Source organism: Porites lutea, chromosome 2 (assembly GCF_958299795.1).
Source record: "Porites lutea chromosome 2, jaPorLute2.1, whole genome shotgun sequence".
In the NCBI taxonomy this organism is placed as follows: Eukaryota; Metazoa; Cnidaria; class Anthozoa; order Scleractinia; family Poritidae; genus Porites; species Porites lutea.
In genome coordinates, this window is record NC_133202.1 from 36,095,938 (window position 1) to 36,123,616 (window position 27,679).

Consider the following 27,679-nt stretch of genomic DNA (forward strand, 5'->3'; position numbering starts at 1 on the left):
TTGCCTTCACGCTGGCTATTGTAATTGGCGTATTTACAGCATGTTGGTTTCCCATGATCGTTGTTTTCTTTGCTGCCGGGAAATCTTTGGTGAAAATGTACGGAACCGCGTACATGTGGATAAGAACTTTAGCCTTGTTAAATTCAGCTATGAACTTTATTATCTACAGCGCTAGAATTCGTGACTTCAAAAAGGCCTTCGCCATTATATGCCGCAAGATTCTTCGCATTGTTTGAAGCAATCCAGGTACTATGCTCGGCGTCCTCGATCGAACAGACTCGAACGAATTTCAACGAAACTTTAAGGGGCTATGTCGCCAGGATATTACTGTTTTAGGTCAATTTTGTCCTAAAGTCATTGCTAAGTGCCTTAAACCATACAGAAAATGCTGCTTTTAATTAGAGTTATGAAGAATATATCCAACAAATTTCAGCAGGGAGCACTAGCCATAATAATTGCTTTCATTGGTTATTTTTGCAGGCAAAGCCAATTAAACTTGAAAAATGTGGCTCAACTTTTTCAAGTTTCAATCCATGTCCATCTTTGCCATCCGTTGCAACAGATGACAGGAAACAGTTTCAATGCTTAAACAAAGTCGTAAATAACAAAACTGGCCCATGATTTAACGAATTCAATTGATGCGAAGCCAAGATTTAGCTTCTTAAAAAGATTGTAAATAGCGTGATATACTCTTGCCCCATATAAGGGATTCCGTATTTGAGAAGCTGTGAAATTTTTGCTTGTGAAATCTGGAATCCTGGGCTATGGAATCCGGAATACAGCTCAAGGAATCCGGAACCCTACTAACGATTGGAATCCAGAATCCAAGTTCCACTGAAAAAGAATCTGTAATCTGTAATCCCACGGCGTGGAATTCAGAATCCAAGAATGTCTTGGATTCGACATTGCCCCTTTAAATCATCGACTGAGTTCTATAAAGTTCGGTAATCGAACTAACCAAATTAAAAAAACATTCGCTCGATCGAACAGTTTTGAAACACTCCTTCACAAAAATATTAGCTTATGAGTTAGTTTATTACTTAATTGCTGTTTAAACCATTTAGACATCGGAGCCCGGTTCCTGAAAGGCCGATTAGCGCTAATCCAGGATTAAAATTTTTGTTCCATTTTTTGTATTTACCTTCCTATGCAATGCTTAGAGTAATTTTTTGTGTTATCATTAATGTATCTCAGAGCAAAAGCTCAAGTGTATTTTGTCAGCTTGAGTTACATGTTCTTAGACAAGAAAACCTTACTTAAAATTTGGCTTAATCCTGGGTTAAACTTTCGAGGAACCGGGCTCAGTTGTTATCTTGTTTTGTCTTTTATTTCAGTCTTTGGTTCTGAAAAGTATAATGTTGAACACTGAGTACCTAAAAAGAAATTATAATTTTTGGCATATTTGAATGGTCAAGTTATCAATGATATTTTACAGAGTAATATTTGTAATATAAATGTAAATACGATGCAAACAACTAGATAATAAATTTTAAGTCAGCCATATTGTGGGAGCAAGCCATGTTTTCCCGCCATATTAACTTGCGTACTAGTAAGTATGCTTTATTGAGAGATCAGAAGTTCCTGTCAACATTAAACAGGAATGGAGTGACGGAACATAACTCTCAAAGCTCTTTCCACGCTAAGCTACGCTAAAAATAAAAGCTGATTTGTTACAAGAGAGGTTTGATTGGTGGGTGGTAAAACGCGCAACATCACTATTCAACTCGTTTTGCAGTAATATTGCGAAACAATTTTGCACGGTTTTTTGCCTGTTTTACCGTATCTAAAACCATCAGAATTCGTTCAGAAGTTTTGTCCTTTTCTGCTTAATAATCTTCGCAATAAGCGGCAAAGGCTGTAAGTAGTCTTTTATCTGGAGGTCTTTGGGCATCCTCTCCCAGAAAAAAAAGAATAAAATAAAATAAATAAGTAGAGAAGTGTTCCTAGTTATTTTCATTGTTTATATTGTTTATAAAAAATGAAGTTTAAAGACTTAAAGCCGTTATTGTTTCCTTCCTATTCCAACCTTGTAAATTAACGACTCTCAGAAGACGTTAATAGACGGCGATAAACAGGCTGTCACAATCTTTTAACGGAGGTTAAAAACACTGTGTATCATTAATTTAACTCACATAATTTATCTTTCTGGACATAGTAAATAATGATGAAACACTCTCTCTTGTATTTGATACGCTACATCAAATGCCACATATGCACTGAGTTTGTTAAGGGAAAACAAATAAAAATTAATACTTTACAGCTATTAAAATCATTCTCATTTTCTAACGGTTGCTTAATAAAGAGGCAGGTTGGTTTACCCTTTTAGAAAAGAAACAACTATGCAGTCACCTTGATCTATAATTAACAACTGTTTGTTAGAAGGTCTGATGCACTCAAATCACATATTTGATCTTATCTTCTTTTCGTAGCCTTGACCCTAGTAAATAACCACTGTGTTGTATCAAATTAGCAAAAAGCATTTACACTCATCTGGGCGAACTTTCAGGAGCAAGAAAAAGGCTGAGGAGAAAATATATATTGAGATATTGTTAGACACGAAGCGGCCTCTTTCAGTCAGCAGCGGTAAGGCTAAACTACAAAAAAGCCTGTATTTTTTCCTAGGTTAAGAACGCTCGCGCGAGTGGTCAAGGAAACTGGGGAAAACGGAGTGAGACTAGGGAGAGACATAGGCCCTACGGGCGTGTCAGGCCCAACGCTCCTCGCACGAAAATATCACGCCTTGCAAAACCGATTTTGAGAAAAACAAAACCCACTGTTTTGCAGTCTAACTGAATGCTTTATAAGGCTTCAAGTGCAATCACTTCGATCAGGAAAAAAAAGTTCATTGATCACATCAATATATGAAAACAACTCAACTACGTGTACATTGATCATCGTGACAATGATCACTGCTGATAGACTTCAGTTCTATTTTAACGCTGAGTGTTTCCATTATTAGACTGGTGGAGTTGTTTCATAGCCTGAAAAAACATTTCGCAACGCCACCCCTGGTTCCCTCGCGAAATGACGTCCGAGAAACGAGCGCAGTAATTCCATACTGATCCCGCTTCTGATTGGTTGAAACAAACTTTCAACCAATCAAAAGCATTACTCAGATCTGGGTAGTGACAGGTCATCAGTATGGAATTGCTGCCCTCTTTCCTCAGACGTCATTTCGCGGGGAAATCAGTGGTGGCGTCGCGAAATGTCAGTTGCTTTCGCGGGCTATTTTTTTTTAAAGGCAAGCTCAACTAGTACCTCTTAAGAACGAGTACAATATTCATTGCCCTATTCACAAATGCAGGTTCACATGGGTGTGGTTACTTTAGAATTCTATGCTTTATAAATTCAGTCATCCATCTACCTGCGCGTCCCGCGTCTCAGACTAATAAATTGGAAGTTTATTACTGAAGATCGTCGAAGGTTTGAAGTCATTCGTTTTGTTCACTTATTTTGTTTCCGCTTGACACTAACCATGTGAATCTATAAGCATTCTATGCATTTTGCGGCGCGCTAGATTTTAAAATTTCCGAGCATTGGACAAAAATGAAGTTATTTTTTGGTCAGCTTTTTAATTATTCAGCTTGTGTGGTGAACGTTTGGGTGAAATTGGTGGATACACTCTTTTATCGAGGCTGAAATCTGCAAAATTTTAAGAATATTAAGAATAAACCCGAGGCTGAGATTTCGAAAAGAATGATTATTTTGAGTAATGAAAATCTAAAAAAGTATGTTTTTAACTTGACCGTATCAAATCATTGCTTCCTCCAACGTGTGTGGCCGAGTCGGTTAACACACTCCTGATCTGGAGGTCCGGGGTTCAAGCCTCGCCCGTCGTGTTGTTTCCTTAGACAAAGAACTTTACTCCACTTTGTTTTTCTTCACGCAGGTGTATAAATGGGTACCGGCCACATAATGCTGGGGAGTAACCCTGCGATGGACTAGCATCCCGTCCAGGGGGGAGTAGCAATACTCCTAGGTGCTTCATGCCAATGAAACCGGGATAAGCTCCGGCCGTTTGGGCCTTTGGCTCGTGTGCGCCTTTACCTTATTTTCCCACGGCAAAACTACCCAACAAAACGAAAAAACCCGCATTGGTTTTAGCGAAATGTTCAGTGCTAATGACAGTTCGATGAACGGTACATGAAATACATATCTATAGTATACAGCAAAAAAACAAACAAACAAACAAACAAACAAACAAGCTGCACGGTCACTTAAGTTCACTTTTGAAAATGTATGTTGAATAGCATACAAAATGTCAAGTTTGTAAAAATGAGGAAGCTCACAATGTTTATCACTGCTGTTTGTGTTTTATTTTTGCGTTCCCGGTCAAATAGTAAGGACTTTAAGATCTGGGACGCGACGACCTCTAGAACGCGGTGGCTGATAAAGGACTGGACCTGTAGAACGCCGTCGTTTGGGCGCGAAAAGTAAACTTAAGATCTCCGTCGCGATGCAAGACGACGTGGCAGCAAACCGCTCTTTATCAGTGTGATTCTTCGGCAATTCTTTCGCAGAAATAGCTATGGCATCATTTTAGAAAGTCCAAGAAATGTTTTGTTTGTGTTTTGTTCGATAGCATCACCTCCACTTCTTCGTTGACGCCTCGGTTCGTCATCGCTTTCATCCCTGTTCATCCGCTGATGAACCTCTTTTCTTCGTCTCTGACAGCTTCTCCATCGCTTTTAGTCTAACATCTTCCCCTTTAGCCCGATCGTATTGACGTTTTTTGGTAGCTGTTCCCTGTGTTTCCTGTAATTCCGCTTCGCCACTTTCCTTCAACGCGATGATCATATCCAATAGGTTTTCTAGTTCCGTTGGCTCATCGGGAGTTATTCCAGTTGCTTTTTCCTCCGCTAGAAGTTTCTTCTTATGCTTGTAAACAAGGATTCCCACGTGGTCTCGGACTGATCGCTTATCAACCCTGAATTTCGGCACAGTGAATTTGTTCAAGGTGTCCGCTATTTTTTCCCACATTCTACTTCTTTGTGTTGACCCTTTCTTAGTTGTGTAGGGATTTACATTGACGACTTCTCTGCATAGAATGGCTTCATGATCATGAGTCCAAAACATTACTGAACTAAAGGGAAGCATAAAAACACACGCAGTTTAATAAAATTAAATTAAATAATACAGGGTTAAAATTGGCTTTTAGCGGCAGATGAACGCAATAAATCGAGAATTGCAACGGTACAAGAGACGAGAAGAGTATGCAGAAGACTCCTGCATTCACTATTTGCAGTTTTAGCTCTTGACTTACTTGCAAGCCTCGCTCGAAGTCGAAGGCGCTGCCATTTTATAAGCTTCGTACACCTGAAAGAAATTTAAAAATAATCAAAATCCTTCCATCTCTGCGATCTAAAATGCCGCCAGAAATTACGTCCAATGATCCTAGAAGGCTGATTTTACATGTTTAGAGGAATATATCATCATTTAATTTAAGCACAGGAACAAATATACTCACGTTTTGTACAGAACGTCAAACACGCAAAACTCACGTTCTCGACGCGACGTGGTGACACCAGGACAACGGCTTGAGCATGCGCAACATGTCTCCTCTTTGAAAATTTACTTCCTGTCGCGTCTTACAGCCGTCGCGTCTCGGATCTTAAAGTCCCTATTTTACGTATGACGACGAAATTGACCCGGAAGAATTTAGGAGAACAGTCTTGAAACATGAGGATACTCAAACTTCTGGTAAGGCATGCCATCTCGCGCGGAAGAAGGGGAGTAGAGAAATCGGAGGGCTGGAATGAAAGGTGGGGGTAGTTGAGTTACAGTGGAGCCCCACCTAACGGCTCGATAATACGGTCACCTCGTTATTACGGCCAGTTTTTTTCGGCCCGGAAAACCGGCCATACATTTCCTTATGGAAAAAAAAAAACGTTAATCTGGTCACCAGTTAATACGGCCAATGGCCAACGGCCACATAGCCTGAATTTCATCCGATTACTTCGAGTCGTTATTACTCCACCAGTAACGTCTGAATCGACCGGCCGTTAACGCCGTCCAGTGACGTCACAACTCCTTGACCTTTGCTTTAATTCATGCAAAAAGTAAAACATGATTTTCAGGCGGCAAACCGAGAAATATCGTTTGGAAATGACTGCATGATACAGAACTGCTTTATTTGTTTCGATCGTAATTCATGTTTAACGTTCAAACTATCAACTGCATGCAGTACAACTCTGAACCGGTTGTACTAAATTCCATAATCAAACTCGGTCGCCATCACGCAATGAAATAAACACACACGGAACGCTTAGTTCAAAAACACAATGATTTGCTTTAATTGAAAAGAAGCTATTTGGTCCTTAACGAAGAAAAAAAAACAAGGAGACATGAAAGAAAAGCTAACAGAATCATTACACTTGACGGTAAAAATAGCAAGAAAGTCGAATTATAACAGTGATCTCAGAAAACTTCGCGTAAACAAAATCACCGGCCGCCGAAACCGCAAAGTGGCTCTAAATGAAAAACCTACCGACTCTCCCCAATGATCCTTCATTCGCAGTTCAATACAGCATTTCAGTTTCGGAGACAAGGGCAATTTTGCTGTTTAAGATAAAGATTAAGCTTATCGAAATGTTTGAACTATTACGAAAGGATGCGAACCGCTGAAAATCAAGCGACAATCCCGCTAAAATTTTTCATAATTATACATAATTATGTGACTGTTTAGACAATCAACCAATCAAAATCACTACTCGGTTTTTGGGTAGTGAGTGACGTCACTGGACGGAATTAACGGCCGGTCGATTCAGACTTTGTTGAGAGGAGAAAACGACTCGAAGCAATCGGATGAATTTCAGGCTAACGGCCACATTTCAAAATCCCAAACAGTAGAATTTAATTCAATTTCATCCCGTTAATACGGCCCCTCGTTCGAAATTTCGAAAATTAAAATTCCTGTCACATGTCAATTTTATCAGCCTAGTAATCTGAGCTTATTCTTGTACTGTCTTTAGATGACTGTACACTAAAATGCACTTCTGGCGATTTATAGCTGAATTTTAAAAGAGTTTCATGTAATGAATCAAAATTTTCATTAAATTTATCATGGATAATAGAAAGATCGCGTCAGTCAGTCTTTCTATTATCCTTGATTCTATCAATTACTATACGCGATATCTACATGCCGGTTGTTTATAATAATAATAATAATAATAATAATAATAATAATAATAATAATAATAATAATAATAGTAATAATAATGATAATAATAATAATGATGATGATGATGACTTTAATTCAGAATCCACAATGTGGCTCTTCGCCTGTGCCCTAAGAGCTTTCTAAACTAATATTCTAGTAATTTACAAATGGACCAACAATTAAATTGTATTGGAATTGTAAAAACAAAAAACAAAAACAAAATCATATCTAATATATTTGGTTTTGTGAAATTAAAATAAAAATGTCTATTTGTCATTGAAATAGATTCGAATCCGGGGCATTACAACAATGGCATTATTGATTGCCAAAATGAGAACAGTACGCTGAATGCGATGTATGGTGTATTTGTCATCACGTACATTAAGTCATGAAATTTGAGCCTACCTCGGTAATACGGGCCAGAAGCCGATCCTGACAGGGTATATAATTTCACCATCAAGCGTCTTGAACAGGGTGTCTTTTTGGACTGGAAGCCTTTCAAAGAGTGTTAAGACTTGCGATGAGCAGTCTACATTTAATTTGCAATACCAATAATGTTTTTCCTAAATATCTATTTCCACGATTTTAGTGCACAAAATTACTTAATTCTGTATGTAAAACAAATCAGATGGGGGTCAGAAAGTAGTGTCTCCTGTCTTAAACAAGGGTAGCGAAATGAGAAGTTTTTGTCTTAAACAGGGTCAGGAATTGAAGGCCTCGGCGGCACACCTCTACCCAGACTTCCCTTGAGTGCCCCCCGGAGTGAATTACAAAAGAAGATACAACAGATATTAATTCAAAGGACAAATTACATCAAGTTATCGAAATTTAACGGGCACATAAGAGATATCAGTCTATATACCAGACTTTTTTTAATCGTGACTAAGTGACTACTATTAGTGAATACACTGCACAAGTGAGTGCAGCGAGCGCTGATTGGCTAGATTGCAGGTGATAAGCCATGCAAGGGTATTTACCTCCGAGCAGCCTCGAAGAGAAACAAAGAATTAAAGACTTGAACTTGTCTTGATCGAGTTTATAATATTTCTCAGATAACGTTAGCTCGGACTTCCTCTAATAAGGAAATGTAATGAGCAGATAAAAACTGCGCCTAAAAATTTATGAACCCGAGTTCAAACTACTTGCAGATAAAATGAACAGCAACCTCCTCCCCAGGTTCTTCTCGTTTTCCAATATGGCGGCCGCCAAAACGAGAAGACGGAGGGGACGAGGTTGAGTGAACAGTAAACGACATGAAAAACTAGGTCACGTGGTACAAAATGACGTTTGTCGAAAATGTGATTTTAATTCTTTCTCCTTTAGACAGTGGTGTGAAGTACTATAGAAAACCGGGGGCCGATATACAAGACCAAAAATCGCACCGCTCCCCCAGCGGTTTTATTTTTACTGCTTTGCTCTCCTGTAGGCGAATATTTGTTTACACTTTTTGCCTCATTAACATATGCTTATCACTGTCTGATGACGCTAATAAAATAAAAGCTAAGAATATTGAAAGAGCATAACAGTTTCAGTTATCTCTGAAAATTGGAGCCCAATACGCCGAATGGATTAACAATGATGGGGTCGCATTTTCAATAGAGTTACTAGAATGCCGTCGTACATTTTCGGACTTTTTGGACTGTAAGACAGTTCTTCATATTAACGGTTAGCAAACGTACCAGAATGTGGCTGCAGATGAAAAGTGAAGTGTTCTTCACTCAATCTAAAAAATGGGTCAATTCATGAAAATAGAAAGTGACTAAGATGGGATCGCGAAAATTACATATTTGCACAAAAGTGACTAAGTTGGGCTATGTAATTGGCCACAAAATAGACTATAATTGGGTAGGGGCTCTGAGAGGCCAGCGGTACATACCCAACAAGAATTAACCCACGTACCCCGCCCGGGGGTAGCCTATTTTTGGCTTTGTTTAGGTTTCTGCTGAGAACGTTTAGACGTAACACCATGTTTCAAAAGTTGGTAATAGGAACAGGCATGCCTAACGCAGTCTTATCGCCACGGTTGATAAAACTTAATTATTTCATTTCATTGTAGAATCAGGACCGCAAATTTACATACCTGTCTGAATAGACATTCTTTGGAACTAGTGAAAGCGAAACTGCGGAACTGTCCTGCATATTTTAGTCACCCTTGCGTATTTACGAACATTGTGGCCGTTCGTTCAATCCTCGTTTGGATTTTGGAGCATGAAAAACAGTTCGAGTTCGCTGGAAGACATCACCAATCTCTCTGATTCAGACTGTTCCCTTCCACTGGCTCATGGCATTGGCCTAATGGCGGCCAATTCTGTCGGAGCTGTGGTGGGTACTTTTGGTAACTTCCTTGTTTGCACCGCGGTTCTTTACACAAGCCCTAGACTACGAAGATGCTCTAACTATCTTCTTGTTAGCTTGGCGATCGCTGATTTGATCGTGACCATGGTGTGTGAGCCTTTAGTCGTGGGAATTGTGGCCAAGAAAACGTTTTTCAACGACTGTGCATCAAACCTGGAGCTCGCCTATGTTGTTTCTTCTAACTTCTCGTGTTCAGCTTCTATCATGCATCTAGCGGCAATCAGCGTTGATCGCTTTCTCGCCGTTATTTTCCCTCTCCGTCATGGTCGCATAATGAAGAGCTATGGCTTGAAGGTCATGTTGATAGTTGTTTGGGGTGTAGCAGCAGTGTTTGCATCTCTTCGTGTGCCTTTGCTAAAAGAAACAGCTTATATGGTCCTTGTGATATTTGCCATAAGTTATTTTTTGGTCATCGGATGCTACTTGTCGATCACGATTTCGGTATTTTTAATCGCAAAGAGAAAGAAGCAGAAGCGAAAAGGTGGAACGGTTGTCGCCAGTACCAATGCAGAGCGACGGCTTGCCTTCACGCTGGCTATTGTAATTGGTGTATTCACAGCTTGCTGGTTTCCCATGATCGTTGTTTTCTTTGCCGCCGGGAAATCTCTGGTGAAAATGTACGGAACAGCGTACATGTGGATAAGAACTTTAGCTTTGTTAAACTCAGCCATGAACTTTCTTATCTACAGCGCTAGAATTCGTGACTTCAGAGACGCCTATGCTCTGATATGCCGCAAGATTCTGCGCTGTGGCTGATACAATTTAGTTATGTGTGCACCGAATTTAAAAAGAGGTAAATTACTTAAACAGGTAACACATTCTTAATAGAGTGTCCCCAATAATTAATAGGGTTTTTTAACCCTGTAATCCCGATCCAAAATTTCGTGCAATCCCGTGATCCCAAGGGTTATTTTTGGCATCCCTGACCTCCCAATCAGACTTTCATTCCCGAATCTCGCCCCCCCCCCCCCCCCCCCTTTTTTTTGCTTTTAGATCGCGAATCCCGAGCCTCAAATAACGGAAATCCCGGATCCCGAAAAAATCTATTGGAGACCCTCTCATAGTGCCTGGTAGTTTATACAACTAGGAGTAATCGTAGCCTAGGAGAGCGCGTTTGACATGTTTGTTAGCTATTTGTATAACAAGAACGCTCTTAGTAGCGTGGGTCCCGCTTGCTTGGAGACCATGGGGAGGTAAATTTTGTTGTCAAAGGCGGTGGTGCTGTTATGCTACTTTTTCGTTTTGAATACAAAACGAGTATTGTATGTCATAATGTAAATATTCAAAACGTAAAAATTGCAAGCAGAGACAGGCTGCACATCTGGCTTAGTTTCACACCGGTGTGAAACCTTTGGAAACCTTTTACATATTGATATTACTCCAATGAGGAGAACTCTTTCAGGGAATTTACACTCAGAACATTGAACGATGGTTTTTATCAGTATAAATAAATATATATAGCTTCTATGTAGCGGACCAAGATACGGCTCGGTACAGTTTTTGTTCAGTACAGGAAAAATCAGAACCTTATATAACAGACAGTTAATTCAGTTTGCCCATATTCCTGTTGAATTTGTTGTCCGTATACTAAGATATCAAAATCGCGCGAAAGTAATTACATTTTCCATAGCTGCTTACTATCTGCTTTTGATATCTCGGTACAGCTGATGTTTACGCCATCTCAGAGTACAATTTTTAGAGCTGTACAGAGCATGCATTTTATCACAGTACCACTGGGATAAAGCGTTTCATTTTCCAGGAAAATTACACTTTCTCGTCAAAACAGTCACTGACTCAGTCAGACCCGGAGTAGTTTACTTAAATTTAGAGCTTAGTACAGCGAACGTGGTTATATTATGTGAAATTTATCTATCTGCGGCCCACAATGCCATGACCACAGTGCACGATTTATTTAAAATTTATTTTATGTCAAGTTTTTTTTAACCGATCCTGGATCCCTGATCCACGATCCTAGTTTTCCAGTAAGCCTCGAAGTTTTTGCTCATTAAGATTGTAATTTTTTTCCGATCACTAAAGTAATCACTTGTTCTGATTAAAGTAATCAACGTTGAAGTTGCTTCCAGTAGTAGTCAAAGGTTAAATCATTGATACCTCAAGTATTTATAAAGTGCAACGCGACTCCACATCTTAACAACTAGGAAAATCTATCAATTAAATACATACCACAAAGTGAATCTATTTAACCGTAGAGTTCTAGTAATTGCAACAATATTCTGAAAAACGTAACGCCTTAAAGTGATTCGCTGGTTTCGCACTGCGCATCTCTTACTGCACATAACAAGATGGCCGCCGTGATAAAGAGCATCTGCTAAAACAAGCTCGACTAATTAATAGGTGTACAGGTAGCAGTGGGCTAAACCTCTAAGTAAAGTACATGTAAGAGGGTCTCATGGGGTGGTGGGTTTTGTGGTTATCGGCTAAAATTTTGGCTCTTTTACGGTTTCTCGGTTATTTCTTTTTAGTTACGGTTTAATTTCTTTTGTTTCAAAGAGATAAATATTAATAAACCTGTATTTTTTCTATCTTTAAAGCGAAATAAAGGTCTTAGGATGGTCAATAAAATTGGCTAAAATTGGGATACAGAAAATTAAAGTCATCTGGAAAGTTTATTGATACGTGGAGCCGCAAGCAGTAAAATTTCTTTCCCGTAATTTAATCAGTTTTTTTATTAAATTACTGATTAAATCAAAAATCATCAAAGTTGACAGGTCTTTCTGATAATCAAAGCGACCGCTCGGTTAACCATTTACACCTTCAGTGCGAAGACTGTCACAAGAACATTTACACCTTCAGCATAATTGCTTACCGTAACAGTGGTAGGTCGCGTCTGGTCGGTTTTAAAGAATTTGACCGTGACCGTTTCTTTCAGTGGCTGTGCGCGTTGAAATGTCAACGTTTAAACCATACTGGAGCATTAAATTTTTGTTATAAAGGCAAAGAGGCCGTGAGTAGAAACTAAACTGTCCCAAATTATTCCGTTTCATTGGTCTACGTTCATTTTGATGGGGCCTGTATGATGAATTTACTTCACGTACGTAAACAAGATCGAGTTGTAAAACATTTCATTTTGCTTTTGTGGAGTAAATTCATCTTAAAATAGTCCAACCGGTTAACCACTTTCTTCGCGTACTTGTGAAAATGAGCTAAAGTGCGAAAATTTTCTTGTCGTGTATTAGATTTCAGTATACATATTGTTAATCTTCATTTCGCGCCAGAATAGATTAGTTTGCGCGCAAAGGGCTTATATAAAAATCACAAGGTTTGTTCCACTTCGAGTCCACCTTCTAGATATACGCCGGCTTGGTAGCTGGAATACATACACACTTTTTCTTCCTCGTCGTTTTTTTCCCACGACATTTGTTTAGATTTGTAGTGCGAATGCAGTGCATATCGGTGGATTTTACTTCATCATGTGGCTTGCTACTTTTGAAGAAGAGTGCCGGATTTGCTTTGCTCGCCTTTAATTTGTTGTCGAATGCAAGGTAAAAGAACGGACTACTGTAAGGTAAGAACTGAAGTTTTAAATTTGTATCCCGGCGAAAAATAGCACAGAACTCGTAATACCCGGTGAATATTACCTCTCTGCCTAATGTCATATGACGACTCCTCACTTTTTCGATGGGCAACACGGAGACAAACAACAATTTCTTTCGCAATTTTAAGTATAATTTACTTATCGAGACCATTTGAGGTCGATTTTTCAGTTCGTTACATGCTTTATTACTTGGAGGCTTATTCCGGCTACGTGTGAGGAGTGAGATGACAACGTTTGTGTGCTACAATTATACTTGATAATTTCTTACACCTTTGTACGGATCGATGAAACTCATGAAAGCCATACTTGTTTAACCCTGGCAAAAAACTCTTCTATTATGGAGAAACTTTACCTGATGGTTGCACTAAAATCTAATAATTGTCACTGCAATTGCTCTCTGCAACCTCGTGGGCAGAATAACCTGATGGTTATCCTAAAATCTAAGAACAACTACCTTTACTCTTTGTACCCTTGTGGGTAGAACATACCTGATGGTTGCACTAAAATCTGATAATCACTGCATTTCGGCTCAGGTATGTTCTACCCACGCGGTTACAGAGATGGTTACACTAAAATCTAATTATTCATTCAAAATATTTCCCCGATTCTGATTGGCTAAAAGCACATGCATAATTCTCCATAACCAGCTACTGATGACCAAATTTGGAACAATTTTGCGTTTAATGAACCGATAATGTCAAAAGTGCAGTTTTCCTGCAGATTAATGCACCATTAACCAACCATAATTGAGGCAGCTAAGGGAGGTACAAGCTCCCTTAAGCGAGTTTTAAAAAAATCCCTTGGTACCGAGAAATACAAAGGCAAGGAAAAGCGCAACGGCGTCCCTCGTTACTTTACCATGGTAATTCTGATGTCAATAACACATGGATCTTCACAAAGTTTCAGCTTTATAATTAGTGCAGGTGTGGTAACGTTTATGGGATATCTTTTTTAATGCCGACGAAGTAAACATCCAAAGTGGGCAGGTATACTCCCTAAAAAATCCAGTGGAGCCACCTTAAGATCTGAGGACGGCGACGGCTACAAAAACGTCACTTGAAAAGTGAATGCTGGCTGCTTAAACTATATAACGCTTAATTACTTCGTCGATTAATTCGTCAAATACGTTGTGCCTCATTTTGACGCTCTAACTAGCGTGGTGATTCGTGGTCAAGTGTTCCTGTCTTCGTAAAGCGTTTTTGATTTTCAAACTTTGTCATAATTGAGGCAATCAAGGGAGGTACAAGCTCCCTTAAGCGATTTTTGAAAAAAAAACTCTTGGTACCGAGAAATACAAAGGGAAGTAAAAAGTATAATGGCGTCGTTAAACTACTATGGTAACTCTGATGTCAATAGAACATGGATCGCAACAAATTTTCATCTTTATACAATACAGCTGTGGTAACGTTTTTTCGATATCTCAAAGTGGGGAGGTATACTCCCTAAAAAATTTAGTCGAGCCCCCTTAAGCTCCCTATTAATCCCCCTTACACTCGACTTACACGGTCTATAACGGAACAATCTACAACAGGGGGCTTTTTATCTCCTCCCTTCAGATAATACTTCGTAAGAACGTTGTAAAATAGTTTACGCATGATTATGAAATTGAAAACGGATTAGCGTTGAAGCGGTTTCTGCTGAGAAAGAGGAGACGTAACAGCACGGTTCAAAAGTTGGTAACAAGAACGGGCATGTCTAACGCAGTCTTACCGCCACAGTTGATAAAGTTTCATTCTTTCATTTCCATTGTAGAATCAGGGGCGTAACATCTACATCTTTAATCTATAAAGGTTTCCCATAGATGTGTTCAGGTAGAGTTCACAGATTTTAGATACAGGTTACATGTACTTATGAATAAATCATAAACACCATCAAATATACTGTACTCATGTTGTTACTTATCAGTGGCGGCTTCATACCTTCAGATAAGGGAGCGGGGGGCGGTCATTCATACCCTGGGATAAGGGGGGGGGGGGAGCGGTCTCAAAAAAACTTTTTTCGCCCCTTCGGGCCACAGTTTGGTCTGAACATAAGGGGGTGGGGTGGGGGCCGGGCCTCCCGGGCCCCTCCCCTGGATCCGCCACTGCTTATGGCTCGTTTGAAGCCATAATATGTTTCAAATTCAATCAGAGATCAATCACTAAAAGTATTCCAATCCTTAATTATTCTAGCCAAAAATATTTGTGAGTATTTCCTTAGCAATTATACTGGCAGGTGTTTTTCCTCTTTATACGCTTAATATGGTCAGGTAAATGGGTCAGCGTAAATTTACATACCTGTCTGAATAGACATTCTTATGAACTACTGAAAGCGAAACTTCGGAACTGTCCTGCATATTTTAGTCACCCTTGCGTATTACTGAAACATTGTGGCCGTTCATTCAATTTTGGTTTGGATTTTCGATTTGTCCAAAACGAAACAGCTTCTTTACCTTTAAACAACCAAGCATGAAAAACAGTTCGAGTTCGCTGGAAGACATCACCAATCTCTCTGCTTCAGACTGTTCCCTTCCACTGGCTCATGGCTTTGGCCTGATGGCGGCCAATTCTGTCGGAGCTGTGGTGGGTACTTTTGGTAACTTCCTTGTTTGCACCGCGGTTCTTTACACAAGCCCTAGACTACGCAGATGCTCTAACTATCTTCTTGTTAGCTTGGCGATCGCTGATTTGATCGTGACCATGGTGTGTGAGCCGTTAGCCGTGGGAATCGTGGCCAAGAAAACCTTTTTCAACGACTGTGCATCAAACCTGGAGCTCGCCTATGGTGTCTTTGCTAACTTCTCGTGTTCAGCGTCTCTGTTGCACCTAGCGGCAATCAGCGTTGATCGCTTTCTCGCCGTTATTTTCCCCCTCCGTCACGGTCGCATAATGAAGAACTATGGCTTGAAGATCATGTTGATAGTTGTTTGGGGTGTAGCAACAGTGTTTGCATCTCTTCGTGTGCCTTTCCTAAAAGAAACAGCTTACTTGGCTGCTCTGATGTTTATCATAGGCTATTTCCTTGTCATCGGATGCTACTTGTCCATCACGATTTCAGTATTTTTGCTCAGGAGGAGAAACAAGCAAGCTTCTAGGCAAGGCAGAACAGTCAGAATTTCCGTTGGTAGCAAAGCTGAGAGACGGCTTGCCTTCACGCTGGCTATTGTAATTGGCGTATTTACAGCATGTTGGTTTCCCGCGATCGTTGTTTTCTTTGCTGCTGGGAAATCTCTGGTGAAAATGTATGGAACCGCGTACATGTGGATAAGAACTTTAGCCTTGTTAAATTCAGCTATGAACTTTATTATCTACAGCGCTAGAATTCGTGACTTCAGAGACGCCTTCGCAATTATATGCCGCAAGATTCTTCGCATGGTTTGAAGCAATCCAAGCACTTTGCTCGGCGTACTCAATCGAAACAGACTCGAACGAATTTCAACGGAACTTTAAGGGCTATCACACGAGGATTTCGCTATTTTAGGTCAATTCTATGCTGAAGTCTCAACTAAGCGCCTTTACCCATAAACAAAATGCTTTGCTAGAGATATGAAGAATATATTATCAAACAAATTTCATCAACAAGCACTACCCATAATAACTGCTTTTTGGTGATTTTTGTACGCAAAGCCAATTAAAAGTTGAAAAATGTGTCTCAAATTATTCATGTTTCAATTCATGTCCATCTTTTCCATCCGTTGCAACAGACGACATGAAACAGTTTCAGTGCTTAAACAAAGTCGTGAATAACAAAACTGGCCAATAATTCTACGAATTCAATTGACGCGAACCCAAGTTTTTGCTTTTTAAAAAGATAGGAAATGGCGTGATATACTCTTGCCCCATATAAGGGAATTCCGTATTTTAGAATCTGTGAAATGTTTGCTTGTGAAATCTGGAATCCTGGGCTATGGAATCCGGAATACAGGTCAAGGAATCCGGAACCCTACTGACGATTGGAACTCAGAATCTAAGTTCCACTGACAAAGATCCGGAATCCAGTAGCTGGAATCCGTAATCCTACGGCGTGAATTCCAGAATCCAAGAATGTCTTGGATTCGACATCGCCCCTTTAAATCATCGACTGAGTTCGATAAAGTTCGATAATCGAACGTAATTGAACTAACCAAAAAAACATTCGCTCGATCGAACAGTTTTGAAACACTCCTTCACAAAAAATATAAGCTTATGAATTAGTTTGTTACTTAATTGCTGTCTAAACCATTTAGACATTGGAGCCCGGTTCCTGAAAGGCCGAATCCAGGATTAAGATTTTATTTGTTCCACTTTTTGTATTTACCTTCCTATGCATTGCTTAGAGTAACATTTTGTGTTATATGCCTTTACCTCGGAGTAAAGGCACAACAGTATTTTGTAAGCTCGAGTTACATGTTCTTAGACAAGAAAACCTTGCTTAAAATTTGATTTAATCCTGGGTTAAACTTGACCATTTTTCGAGTAACCGGGCCCAGTTGTTATCTTGTCGTTTTGTCTTTTATCTTACTCTTTGGCTCCGAAGAGTATAATGGTGAACACAGGGTACCTAAAAAGGAATTATAGCTTTTGGCATACTTGAATGATCAAGTTATCAATGATATTTTACAGTGTAATAATCGTAATACAAATGTATAATACAACTCAAACAAAATAATAAAATTTAAGTCAGCCGTGGCGTGGGAGCAAGCCATGTTTTCCCGCCATATTAACTTGCGTACTAGTAAGTATGATTTATTGAGAGATCAGAGGTTCTTGCCAACATTTCACAGAAATGGAGTGACGGAACATAACTTTGACGGCTCTTTCCACGCTAAAAATAAAAGCTGATTTTTACACGATAGGTTTGATTCGTGGGTGGTAAAACGCGCAACATCGCTATGCAACTCGATTTGGAGCAATGTTGCAAAACAATTTGCACGCTTTTTTGCCTGTTTTACCGTATCTAAGGCCATCAGAATTCGTTCAGAAGGTTTGTCCTTTTCTGCTTAATAACCTTTGCAATAAGCGGCAAAGGCTGTAAGGACTCTTTTATCTGGAGGTCTTGGAGCATCCTCTCCCAGGAAAAAAAACATAAATAAATAAGTTGAAATAAGCCTAACCTAATCATACCTACCCGCCTCGACTAGTTTCTTTTAACCCTTTAAGTCCCAATAGTGACTAACATCAATTTTCTCCTAACGATATCCATACAAAGTCAAGAGATTAGGTTATGAGAATTAATAAAATGATCACCTAAGGGAAAATGCCTTGATCTTTTGACAAATTCTCTCAACTCAGTCATGAAGGAAATGTATGGAGATCAGTTTGGAGAATTTGTATGTGGATATTGGGGCTTAAAGGGTTAACCACTTGTGGGTAGGTACTATTAAAATCGTAACTATCTGTTTCTTAGTAAACTGTGTTGTTGTTTGTTGTTGTTGTTATAGATAAGTAGAGTAGTGCTCCTAGTAATTTTCATTGTTTTTATTGTTTATGAAGAATGGAGTTTTAAGACTTACAACCGTTATTGTTTCCTTCCTATTCTAACCTTGTTAATTAAAGGCTCTCAGAAGACGTCAATAGACCGCGATAAACAGGCAGTAACTGGCTTTTAACGGCGGTTAAGAGCACTGTTTATCATTAATTTAACTCACATAATTTATCTTTGTGGACAAAGTAGAGAATGAAGAAACACTCTCTCTTGTATTTGATACGCTACATCAAATGCCAAATATGCACTGAGTTTGTGAAGGGAAAACAAATAAAAATGAATACTTTACAGCTATTAAAATCATTCTCAGTCATTTTCTAATGGTTGCTTAATAAAGAGGCAGGTTGGTTTACCCTTTTAGAAAAGAAACAACTATGCAGTCACCTTGATCTATAATTAACAACTGTTTGTTAGAAGGTCTGATGCACTCAAATCACATATTTGATCTTATCTTCTTTTCGTAGCTTTGACTCTGGTAAATAACCACTGTGTCGTATCAAATTGGCAAAAAGCATTTACACTCATCTGGGCGAACTTTCAGGAGCAAGAGAAAGGCTGAAGAAAAAATATATATTGAGATATAGTTAGACACGAAGCAGCCTCTTTCAGTCAGCAGCCTCAAGGCTAAACTGCAAAAAAGCCCTTATTGTTGCCTAGGTTAAGAACGCACGCGCGAGTGGTCAAAAGAAACTGGGGAAAACGGAGAGTGAGACTGGGGAGAGACATAGGCCCTACGGACGTGTGAGACCCAACGCGCTTCGAGCGAAAATATCACGACTTGCAAAACAGATTTTAAGAAAAACAAAACCGACTGTTTGCAGTCTATCTTAAGGCTTTATGTGTGATCGCTTCGATCAGGAAAAAAAGTTCAGTGATCGTATCAATGTATGGAAACAACTCTTATATGATGATAGCAATATGTACATTGATTATCATGACAATGATCACTAAGATAGACTTCAGGGCCGAGTTGTTCAAAGCTGGGTTAAGATAACCCAGGGTTAGTGAAAAATTTGATTTCAGATTTGAAAGCTTAAAAAGCATTTCAGTTTTAATTCTTTTTGTCTACAGATTGACTATTGGAAGCTCTAAAAATAACAGAGAAAACTATCCGAGAAAGTGCTTTTGAACACAAGAAAAAGAAAGCCGGGTTAAGCGCTAATCGGCCTTCGAAAAACTGAGCCCAGTTCTGTGTTATCGCTGAGTGTTTCCATTATTAGACTGGGGGAGTTGTTTCATAGCCTGAGAAAACAGGCGACATTTCGCGACGCCACCCCTGGTTTCCCCACGAAATGACGTCTGAGAAATGAGCGCAGTAATTCCATACTGATCCCGCTTCTGATTGGTTGAAGCAAATTTTAAGCCAATTAGAAAACTTCTTTCCTCAGACGTCATTTCGCGGGAAAACAGTGGTAGCGTCGCGAAATGTCGGCTACTGTTTTTCAAAGGCAAGCTCAACATGTACCTCTTAAGAGCGAGTACAATATTCACTGCCCTATTCACAAATGCAAGTTTCCATGGAACAATGCTACCACGTTTTATGTCACGGAGGGGGGGGGGGGGGGTATATTTGGAGAGGCGATTTAACGGAGGGGTTTTTGCGTTACCGGTTTGGGGACTTATATTTGGAGGGGCTTATTTCTGGAATTTTACGGTATTTAACTGTCGGTTAACACAACAACATAGACCAGTTTATTGGCTAGGTCTTGCGTTCTTATTCTTTAGATTTTGATTCCAATAGTTGATATCCGGCCTTTATAATGGTGTTCATTTTCAATGTCATTTCAGGGTCAGGGCTTACATTTGCATGCCACTCATGGCGTGCACCTATCCGGGAGGGGGGACGGGGGAGGGAGAACTGATCATTACCACATTAAGATAGGGGTGAAGATCTTGTAAGTATTGTAATTGTTTGCTTCCTTTTCATGGTACATGTAAATGTATTGTTGATTTAAAGATTATTTTTCCAATTAAAATAAGGAGATTCCAATAGACTGTTCACAGTCCCCTATTTTTTCGTGAGATCGTTTAGATATACCTCTTTTTACCGTCACGGCTATCTTGATTTTCAAATGTACCGAGGGGGCGGGCGTCGGGGATTATAGTTCGGGGCGGGGGGGATGGGGAGAGAAAAATAGAGGGACTGTAATAACATCACTGCAGCTCGCGTTCACAAGGCGCGTTGTGCCAGCAACGCAGGTGTTTGATTGGTCATTAGACAATAGATGTTAATTTGCGTTGACAACGGGTTTAGTTTAAGTTGCCGACATTGACAAGTCGTTGACAAGTCGACGTTTCCATTAAACGTACGCTTCTCGCTTCCTCCCAAACCGCCCCCCCCCCCCCCCCTAAGTAGTTTTGACACTCATGCAAGATGGCAGCCCGTAACGCAAAGCTCTCGATCTCGATGACCTTACGGAAAAATAGAGGACTGTAAACAGTCTGAGATTCCAATTATTCTTAAAGGTATTTTCACAGAATTGGGTAATGACACCATTATCTGTTAGTACAGTGAATACCAGGACTTCACAGATAGGTTACAACTACATATATGAGTGAACAAATCTAATGGAGGCATAATCAACTACAGCAATACTTACTATTCAATGAACAACATTATTGGTCACATCCATTTCTAGTCATCATCATCATCAGAATCATCTACCCGTTTTCTGTTGAACTTATCATGTAAAATAAACACAAAAAGTAAATGTAGATAGTTATAGGGCCTATGAAAATAACCATCATACACATACATGTATGTAACCATCATAATCTTTTTAGATGGACTGAAAACTTGCTTGTCTTAAAATACTAACGTTCAGAGCCCAAACTCGGCTTTACAGTGGAATCCCGTTATCATGAAGTGCCAAGGTGCCGAAAAAATTGTTCGTTATAGCGAAGACCTCGTTATAACTAATAATTTGGTTTACCGCAAAAATATTCGTTTTAGCGGGGTAATTTAATAAATTACAATTACCAAAACTTCAATACTGCACGTAGAAAACATTAATTTTATTCATTTGATACTGTAAACTGCAAGTGCCTAAAAGCGCTGACAATCAAGACATGGAATTCAAAAACAATTTCAATTAAAGCAAGCCGTGAAGCTGTGTTTTTTACTCAAATCTCAGATCAAATCTGTCGTTTTTACTGACTGCTGCGAGCGACCGGACAAAATAGTCGTTACAGCGGGGGGAATTGTGCGTTGAGACCGTCAAAATCTATTCATTAAAGCGGCGCGGAGATTTCGTTTCCACATATTTTACTGCCGGGCTTTCAGATGTTTTTTCGTTATAACGGGGTCTTTGTTATGACGGGGTTCGTTAAAGTAGGGTTTCTCTGTAGATTGACTCGATCTTGGTTCCTTCTTTTTTTTCTCATTCTTACGTTCTTTCCCTCTTTTGTGAGGAAACCTAACGCTATCTAAGCCCCGTGGTTTCATTTAGGTTTCCTTGCCACTAATTGTTGTTAATATCCTTAATTATTTGTTATTTTCAATTTATCATTATTACTATTGTATAGCTTGGCCAATTTTAAAAAATATACATATATAACAAATATAAAAATTGCATTAACTAGAAAAAATGTACGGCTCAATTTAACTTTGGGAACATCAAGCAGAACCTCTGAAAATTTTAAAGTTGTTGTGAATCTAATGCAGTAAGCATTTTACGCCAGATAAACTCTACACAAATCCCATAATTTGCTGCATATTGTGTCCCCCTGGCATTTTGCATAATTTTCTAAACGTTTTTACATTCTTTCACACAGCCTGACTTGTAACCAATTTCTTAAATATCTTAGATAAACAAAACTTAATACACTGTACAATGTAAATAAAAAGATAAGAATAAAAAAATACTTGTAGTGATGAAGTTTGTTACTGAAGAAGAAAGAAGGAAACAGTCAACTCACATGTAACGGAACAATTTTATTGTAACTCTAGCAGAGGGACACCTAGAGTTAGTCCTTTCCTTTCTTTACCCTTGTTAGTTGACACTCTAAGGCCCTGTTTACAAGGACGGAGGGTAACCCTGTTGCTAGGGTTACCCTAGCAAGAGAGTTACCCTTGCACTTGCACTTGCACATTTCTTCTTTTTTTGCATGATTTGTTTACAAGGTAGATAGGGTTACCCTAGCGCTAGGATTACCCTAGACATCATAAGCTGAAAAAAAAAAATTCAAAATTAATATTGAGATTACAAATTCACATACCTTCACTGTAGTTTTCTTCTGAGTTTTTTCACTAACTTCTTGGAGAAGACTCACTAACTGTGACTCAGACAACTGAAATGCAAAAGAATAGGATTATTTGATTTGAATTAGATTATGATACAGATTCAAGTTGTTTATTCATAGCAAATGCCAATTATTAGCCCAAGCTCAATGATTTTTAAGTTCTAACATAACTGGGAGACCTAAGGGACAAATTTTCAACAAATCCATTGGGTTGCAATTCCCAGAAGAGACTTCAGCACAAAGAAAACCAAACCAAATATAGAAAAATGACCAGAAAGCCTTGGAGTAGTGTTAGAATTTTAATATATCAAACGTGAGCTATCGAATCCATAAAATTAAGAGAAAAAAATGGCTGCTAAGCACGTGGGTAGCTGTACATATACCACGCAACTATAATGTTGAAGGGCACAGAAAATGCTCGACTAGAAAAATATACAGCTCTGACAAAGTGCAAGGTCATGATGGCTGGATATTGATCAAGTTCTTTTTTCAGTCTAAGCACAAAAACAAGGCAATATCCATATTATTGACTGAACAAGATTGCTCAATATTAAGGACTTACGATAACATGCCCAAATAACAACTACTTCTTAAGGGAACAAAGCAGGAATTAATCTATCAGTGGGCAACATAAAATGAGACTTGAGTTTGGATTCCAGAATGGGCGAGATGCTCAGTTACAATGTACCTTTCCAGCTATCTGTCCTGTCCTGGCCATTTGTATTAACATTCCCTCCATCATCTTAGCCTTTTGAGGTTTCACTAGTGCTATGCTGTTTACTACATAAGTCAAAATAAACAGCTCAGTGATGCAGTTAGTATAATACTAGTACACATATCGACATTGGTTGGTCATGTCATCATTTTTTTTTTTTTTAACATGAAAACAATGTATTGTGGAGACATAATTTTAGCAGAAAATAAAATACATCTGAAACATTTTCACCCAAAGAGGGTAAATTCTACCTGCTTTTACCACACAAACTTCCATATTTCCACATTTTTCATACCAGCTAAAATTTATAATTCTGGAGTAAACTTTAATACTGACAGCTGTTTGCATGACAGAGTGATTACATTGGGGTTATTTAGAACAAAATGATCAGGGTCTTTCAACAAAGCTTTTCTACATGTATAAAAGTATTGCAATACGTTAATGCACAAAAAACATAAACTTACATGAAGGATAGCATACTTTGAAAGTGAGACAGTCTTGTAATTAAAGTCACGTCATTGTATCAAATACTGTTTGCACCAAAGTACGTCATGTAGGTCATTGCTGATTGTTCTGTGTTTGACAATACACCTGTAGCTTTCAGTTATTTTTAAAACTTACATCTTGCTCTGGCGTCTTGTCCTAGAATTTGTGAGAGCATGCTGTTTCTCATCTCAGCCTCCCTAGCAAAAAGAAGGGAGAAAAACCAAATGACAAGTTGTTTGTTTGTTTTGTTTTGTTTTTGGACCAAGTTGACCAATATATACACCTACATGTAAAGGATAACAAAATGTTTAAAAACATTATTTTAATGTTATTACTGGTTGACCAATAATCAATAATCAATCAATATCAATAATCTTTATTATGCTTTTGTTGATGTACGTGGTTAATATTACACTCTAGGAAATTTAATCACAGTACAAGATATATTAAATGTAATGAGAATAATGTACAAGCTAGGATGCTAAATAAACCAGTTGGTTTTCTTGTTAGCTCCCTGAACAATTTAGGTTTTAGCTAGCAGGTAAAATCAAAGGAAATAAAACAAGAAAAAAATAATAATAAAATGAACAAAGTAGGAAGAACCAATATTTATATGAACTTCATCAACAAGACCAAAAATTATTTCAATTGTTGTTCTGACAGTAGAAAGCGTTTAATTTTCTTCGGAAATGCAGACACACTTGAGTTTTTTACATGAGTTGGGAGGTCCAACCAAATGTCCATAGCCATTGAGAGGTTGATGTTTGCCTAGACGTTTGTTCATACGCTCAGCTATAAAGATTTTTCTTATTAAGCTGTATATCTCGTGCTGTAGCAATGGATATTACTAGCATATTGAAATATGTTGTCGAGTACCTCAGGCAGACAGCCTTTATGCCATGAATGCACAAATTTTGAGACTTGTAGACAATAATAATTTTTAACTGTTAAACTAGTAGATTTAGCAAAGGTTTGGCTTTCTCTATTTCACTACCAAATGCTGTGGCAAAAAATATTAATCTTACAATATGGTTTTGTTTCACTTGAATTTTACTTATATGTGTATTGTATGCACTTCCCCAAGCTAATATGCCATAAGAAATATAAGGATAGATTAAATTTGTAATATATTTGTCTTAGTTGTTTAACTGAGAGGTAATAATACCTCAATGTTGCTATTATTCCAGTGTTGCGAGATATACAGGAACAGAAAAATGAGATGTGATATTTCCAGCTGAAAGACTTGTTGATCATGACACCAAGGTATTTTATACATTGCTTTTGTTCTGATAAATAAAGGACCCGTCACTGTTTCTTATGTTAAGACTGATTGGGATGTCCTATTTCCTAGTGAATTTAACTATCATGAAGTTTGTTTTGCTCATGTTGATAGACAGCTTGTTAAAATTATCACACCATCTTTTCACTTTGGTTAGTTCAGAGTTCATCACGTGTTCAAGTGTTTTAAGGTCCCTTGCAAATGCAAATACATTAGTATCATCTGCAATGATTTTGAAACTTAATTTTTCTGAGCTATTTGGCAAATCATTGATGTAGATTAGAAATAAGAGAGGTTTGAGGGTGCTCTCTTGTGGAATTCCACATAATTTGGTCTGATTTTGGGACTTAATCCCATCCAACTCCACATATTGTTTTCTATTCGAAAGATAACTTTGAAACCAATTCAAAGGTAACCCCCTTATTCCATAAGCTTCCAATTTCCCCATACCAATTTGTAGTTTAGTTGTGCCATCCTGAAAAGTAACCTGCTATGAGGGTGAGACTTTGCTAGTACACACCCATGCAGCATGTACAGTGTATCTCATATACACCTTTAATACATGTACACTGTATGTCAATAGCAACCTCTCCACAGCTCAAGCTGTGAGCAATAGAGATACCATAAAATTCCAAAAATAAGCCCCTCCATAAATAAGCCCCTCCAAATATAAGACCCCCAAACTCCTAATGCAAAAAACCCTCGATTAAATCGCCCCTCCAAATATAAGCCCCCCAGGGGGCTTGTACTTGGAAATCACCCTCAAATACAAAGTAAAACAAAGAAAAACGGTAAATTTCCTTCCAAGAATAAGGCTAGCCCAATCAATTTTTAAACGCAAATTTCCCCCCGTACATAAGCCCCTCCGAATAAAAGCCCCTCCAAATATAAGCCCCTCAAAAAGGGCCTTTGAAAAATGTAAGCCCTGGGGCTTATTTTTGGAATTTTACGGTAATATTGTAAAATGGCGCTCATGCAAAAATATAAGAGTTTGTATGGGGATATTTACGATTTGCTTTAGAAAACATAAATACGATAAACTTCCCAATAAAAATACCTTATCTTAATTCCATGGTGTATTACTTGCTATCGCCTTGAATCGGTAAAGTAAGGAACCAGGCAGCAAGTAATACAAGCTAATAATGCGCCTGTCAATTTGAAATCTCAACATTCCCCCAGCATACCCTGGGTAGTTCGAACAGTAAAGTTTCCTTCCTGTGCTAACTCTAGACATAGGAAAAAAGTTTCATTAAAAGGGGCAACATCCATAATAAAGAGTCTAGAAACGTGCTACCATGACCCTAATATCACTGCCTCACAAAGTGTATTACACAGTAGCAAAATCCAACTATTTGTCTATTATAAATGCTGCATTCTGATTGGTTGAGCTACTACTAGGCTATATGTTATATCCCACTAGTAGCGAAAAGCACCACCTTTGAAAACCAAAACAATGGCGGCTGAATCGCGTTTAGCTAGCTAAAGTTGTTTTGTCTCAATATTTTTGACCAACTAGTTGGATTTTACTAAAACAATCATTCCTCTCACCCTCATGACCTCTGAGTCAATAGCCCATGAGGCCAAAGGCTGAATGTGTTATTGACTCAGAGACTATTCGGGTTCGAGGAATAATTGTTAATTATTGTACACTGCGTTTTCTAAATCTAAATCTTCACTAACATATGTAAGTAGGGTTTTGTCAGCAACATCCACAAGGGATGTATTCATTTCGACTATCATTGGGAGATACAAATCCCCTGACTCATTTTCAGAGGTCCGAAACAGAGCAATCACTAAAAGCCATACACCTGCAGAATATTTGTAAATTCACGTACAGTTTAAACAATACACGCTGTAAATCTCACGGCGGAACATCCGGGGTTTATGGTATGGCATTTGACCAATATATTGGCACAATGGAGCGGGAATCTAATCAGGTTTGCCTTAAAATGTTAGAATGCCCAGGGATTACCCGGGGGATGTTGAAGTTTCGAATTGATCAGCGCATAATGTTCAGAATGACAATCGGTTAATATCCCCACCTTTGCATAGCCTCTTGTTGTTGCTGCATTTGAGTCGCATTTTGACCCTAATTAACAAGAAAGCACATTAGGTAATGACTGAAATAAAATGTCTTATTCTTAGACAGAACTTACTCCGTATTGCGCCTGTAATTCCTGCATACGTTTTGCCCGAATTGCTGCCAATTCGTCATCCGCCATGTTGAGTTTCCCAAGGTAACCTCGCCTGGAAAGGCTCCTCAGCTACTCAAACATACCACAGGAAGCCCACCATCCCTTAACTCAGACAGGAGCTCATCACTGATTCAGACGATAAAATTGATTTTTTAAATCACATTTTTTGCATTCTTGGCGAAAGAGAACTGAGAATGAACGCCTTGAGACGACTACATGGCTCGCTGGAGACCCTGTCGTTTATCCTCCG

General features: G+C 38.7%; 5 protein-coding genes across 7 annotated transcripts in view; 3 read left to right on the forward strand and 2 right to left on the reverse strand.

Annotated features, from left to right (window-relative positions):
* Window positions 1-1,501, forward strand: part of LOC140926920 (G-protein coupled receptor 12-like) — a 2,251-nt gene extending 750 nt beyond the window's left edge. The window contains exon 1 of the mRNA XM_073376592.1: window positions 1-1,501. This exon is cut by the window's left edge and continues 750 nt beyond it. Within this exon, the coding sequence (XP_073232693.1) occupies window positions 1-236 (236 nt within the window). The 3' untranslated portion in view covers window positions 237-1,501.
* Window positions 1,502-2,431: 930 nt separating this feature from the next.
* LOC140926924 (programmed cell death protein 5-like) lies at window positions 2,432-27,499 on the reverse strand. 3 transcript variants are annotated; one of them, XM_073376595.1, is made up of 7 exons: window positions 27,391-27,499; window positions 27,277-27,323; window positions 24,091-24,152; window positions 23,443-23,534; window positions 22,731-22,802; window positions 21,113-21,192; window positions 2,432-2,520 (listed from the first exon to the last, which is right to left on the reverse strand). In XM_073376595.1, exons 1-6 carry the CDS (start codon window positions 27,454-27,456, stop codon window positions 21,148-21,150), a joined length of 384 nt encoding a protein of 127 aa, XP_073232696.1. In that variant the 5' UTR covers window positions 27,457-27,499; the 3' UTR covers window positions 2,432-2,520; window positions 21,113-21,147. The 3 variants fall into 3 exon arrangements, with proteins under 3 accessions (XP_073232696.1, XP_073232699.1, XP_073232697.1); XM_073376596.1 differs by lacking the exon at window positions 2,432-2,520 and adding an exon at window positions 18,490-19,067; XM_073376598.1 differs by lacking the exon at window positions 27,277-27,323 and having other exon boundaries at window positions 27,391-27,483.
* On the reverse strand, window positions 4,627-5,622 carry LOC140926119 (uncharacterized). Its single transcript, XM_073375913.1, has 2 exons — window positions 5,264-5,622; window positions 4,627-5,083 (listed from the first exon to the last, which is right to left on the reverse strand). The coding sequence occupies exons 1-2, from the start codon at window positions 5,296-5,298 to the stop codon at window positions 4,627-4,629; spliced, it is 492 nt and encodes a 163-aa protein (XP_073232014.1). The 5' UTR covers window positions 5,299-5,622.
* On the forward strand, window positions 9,196-10,468 carry LOC140926921 (histamine H2 receptor-like). The gene has a single exon (XM_073376593.1). It carries the CDS (start codon window positions 9,368-9,370, stop codon window positions 10,268-10,270), a length of 903 nt encoding a protein of 300 aa, XP_073232694.1. The 5' UTR covers window positions 9,196-9,367; the 3' UTR covers window positions 10,271-10,468.
* Window positions 15,295-16,622, forward strand: LOC140926923 (histamine H2 receptor-like). The gene has a single exon (XM_073376594.1). It carries the CDS (start codon window positions 15,518-15,520, stop codon window positions 16,427-16,429), a length of 912 nt encoding a protein of 303 aa, XP_073232695.1. The 5' UTR covers window positions 15,295-15,517; the 3' UTR covers window positions 16,430-16,622.
* Window positions 27,500-27,679: the final 180 nt, after the last annotated feature.

Bases quoted from the DNA above. Each gene is read 5' to 3' on its own strand.
- LOC140926119 (XM_073375913.1), bottom strand. From the start codon at position 5,298: ATGGCAGCGCCTTCGACTTCGAGCGAGGCTTGCAA. The intron at 5,084-5,263 runs GTAAGTCAAGAG...GCTTCCCTTTAG, and splicing joins ACTTCGAGCGAGGCTTGCAA to TTCAGTAATGTTTTGGACTC.
- LOC140926923 (XM_073376594.1), top strand. From the start codon at position 15,518: ATGAAAAACAGTTCGAGTTCGCTGGAAGACATCACCAATCTCTCTGCT.
- LOC140926924 (XM_073376595.1), bottom strand. From the start codon at position 27,456: ATGGCGGATGACGAATTGGCAGCAATTCGGGCAAAACGTATGCAGGAA. The intron at 24,153-27,276 runs GTGGGGATATTA...TCTTTTTGCTAG, and splicing joins CAACAAGAGGCTATGCAAAG to GGAGGCTGAGATGAGAAACA. The intron at 23,535-24,090 runs GTAAGTTTTAAA...TGACTTATGTAG, and splicing joins ACAAGACGCCAGAGCAAGAT to TAAACAGCATAGCACTAGTG.
- LOC140926921 (XM_073376593.1), top strand. From the start codon at position 9,368: ATGAAAAACAGTTCGAGTTCGCTGGAAGACATCACCAATCTCTCTGAT.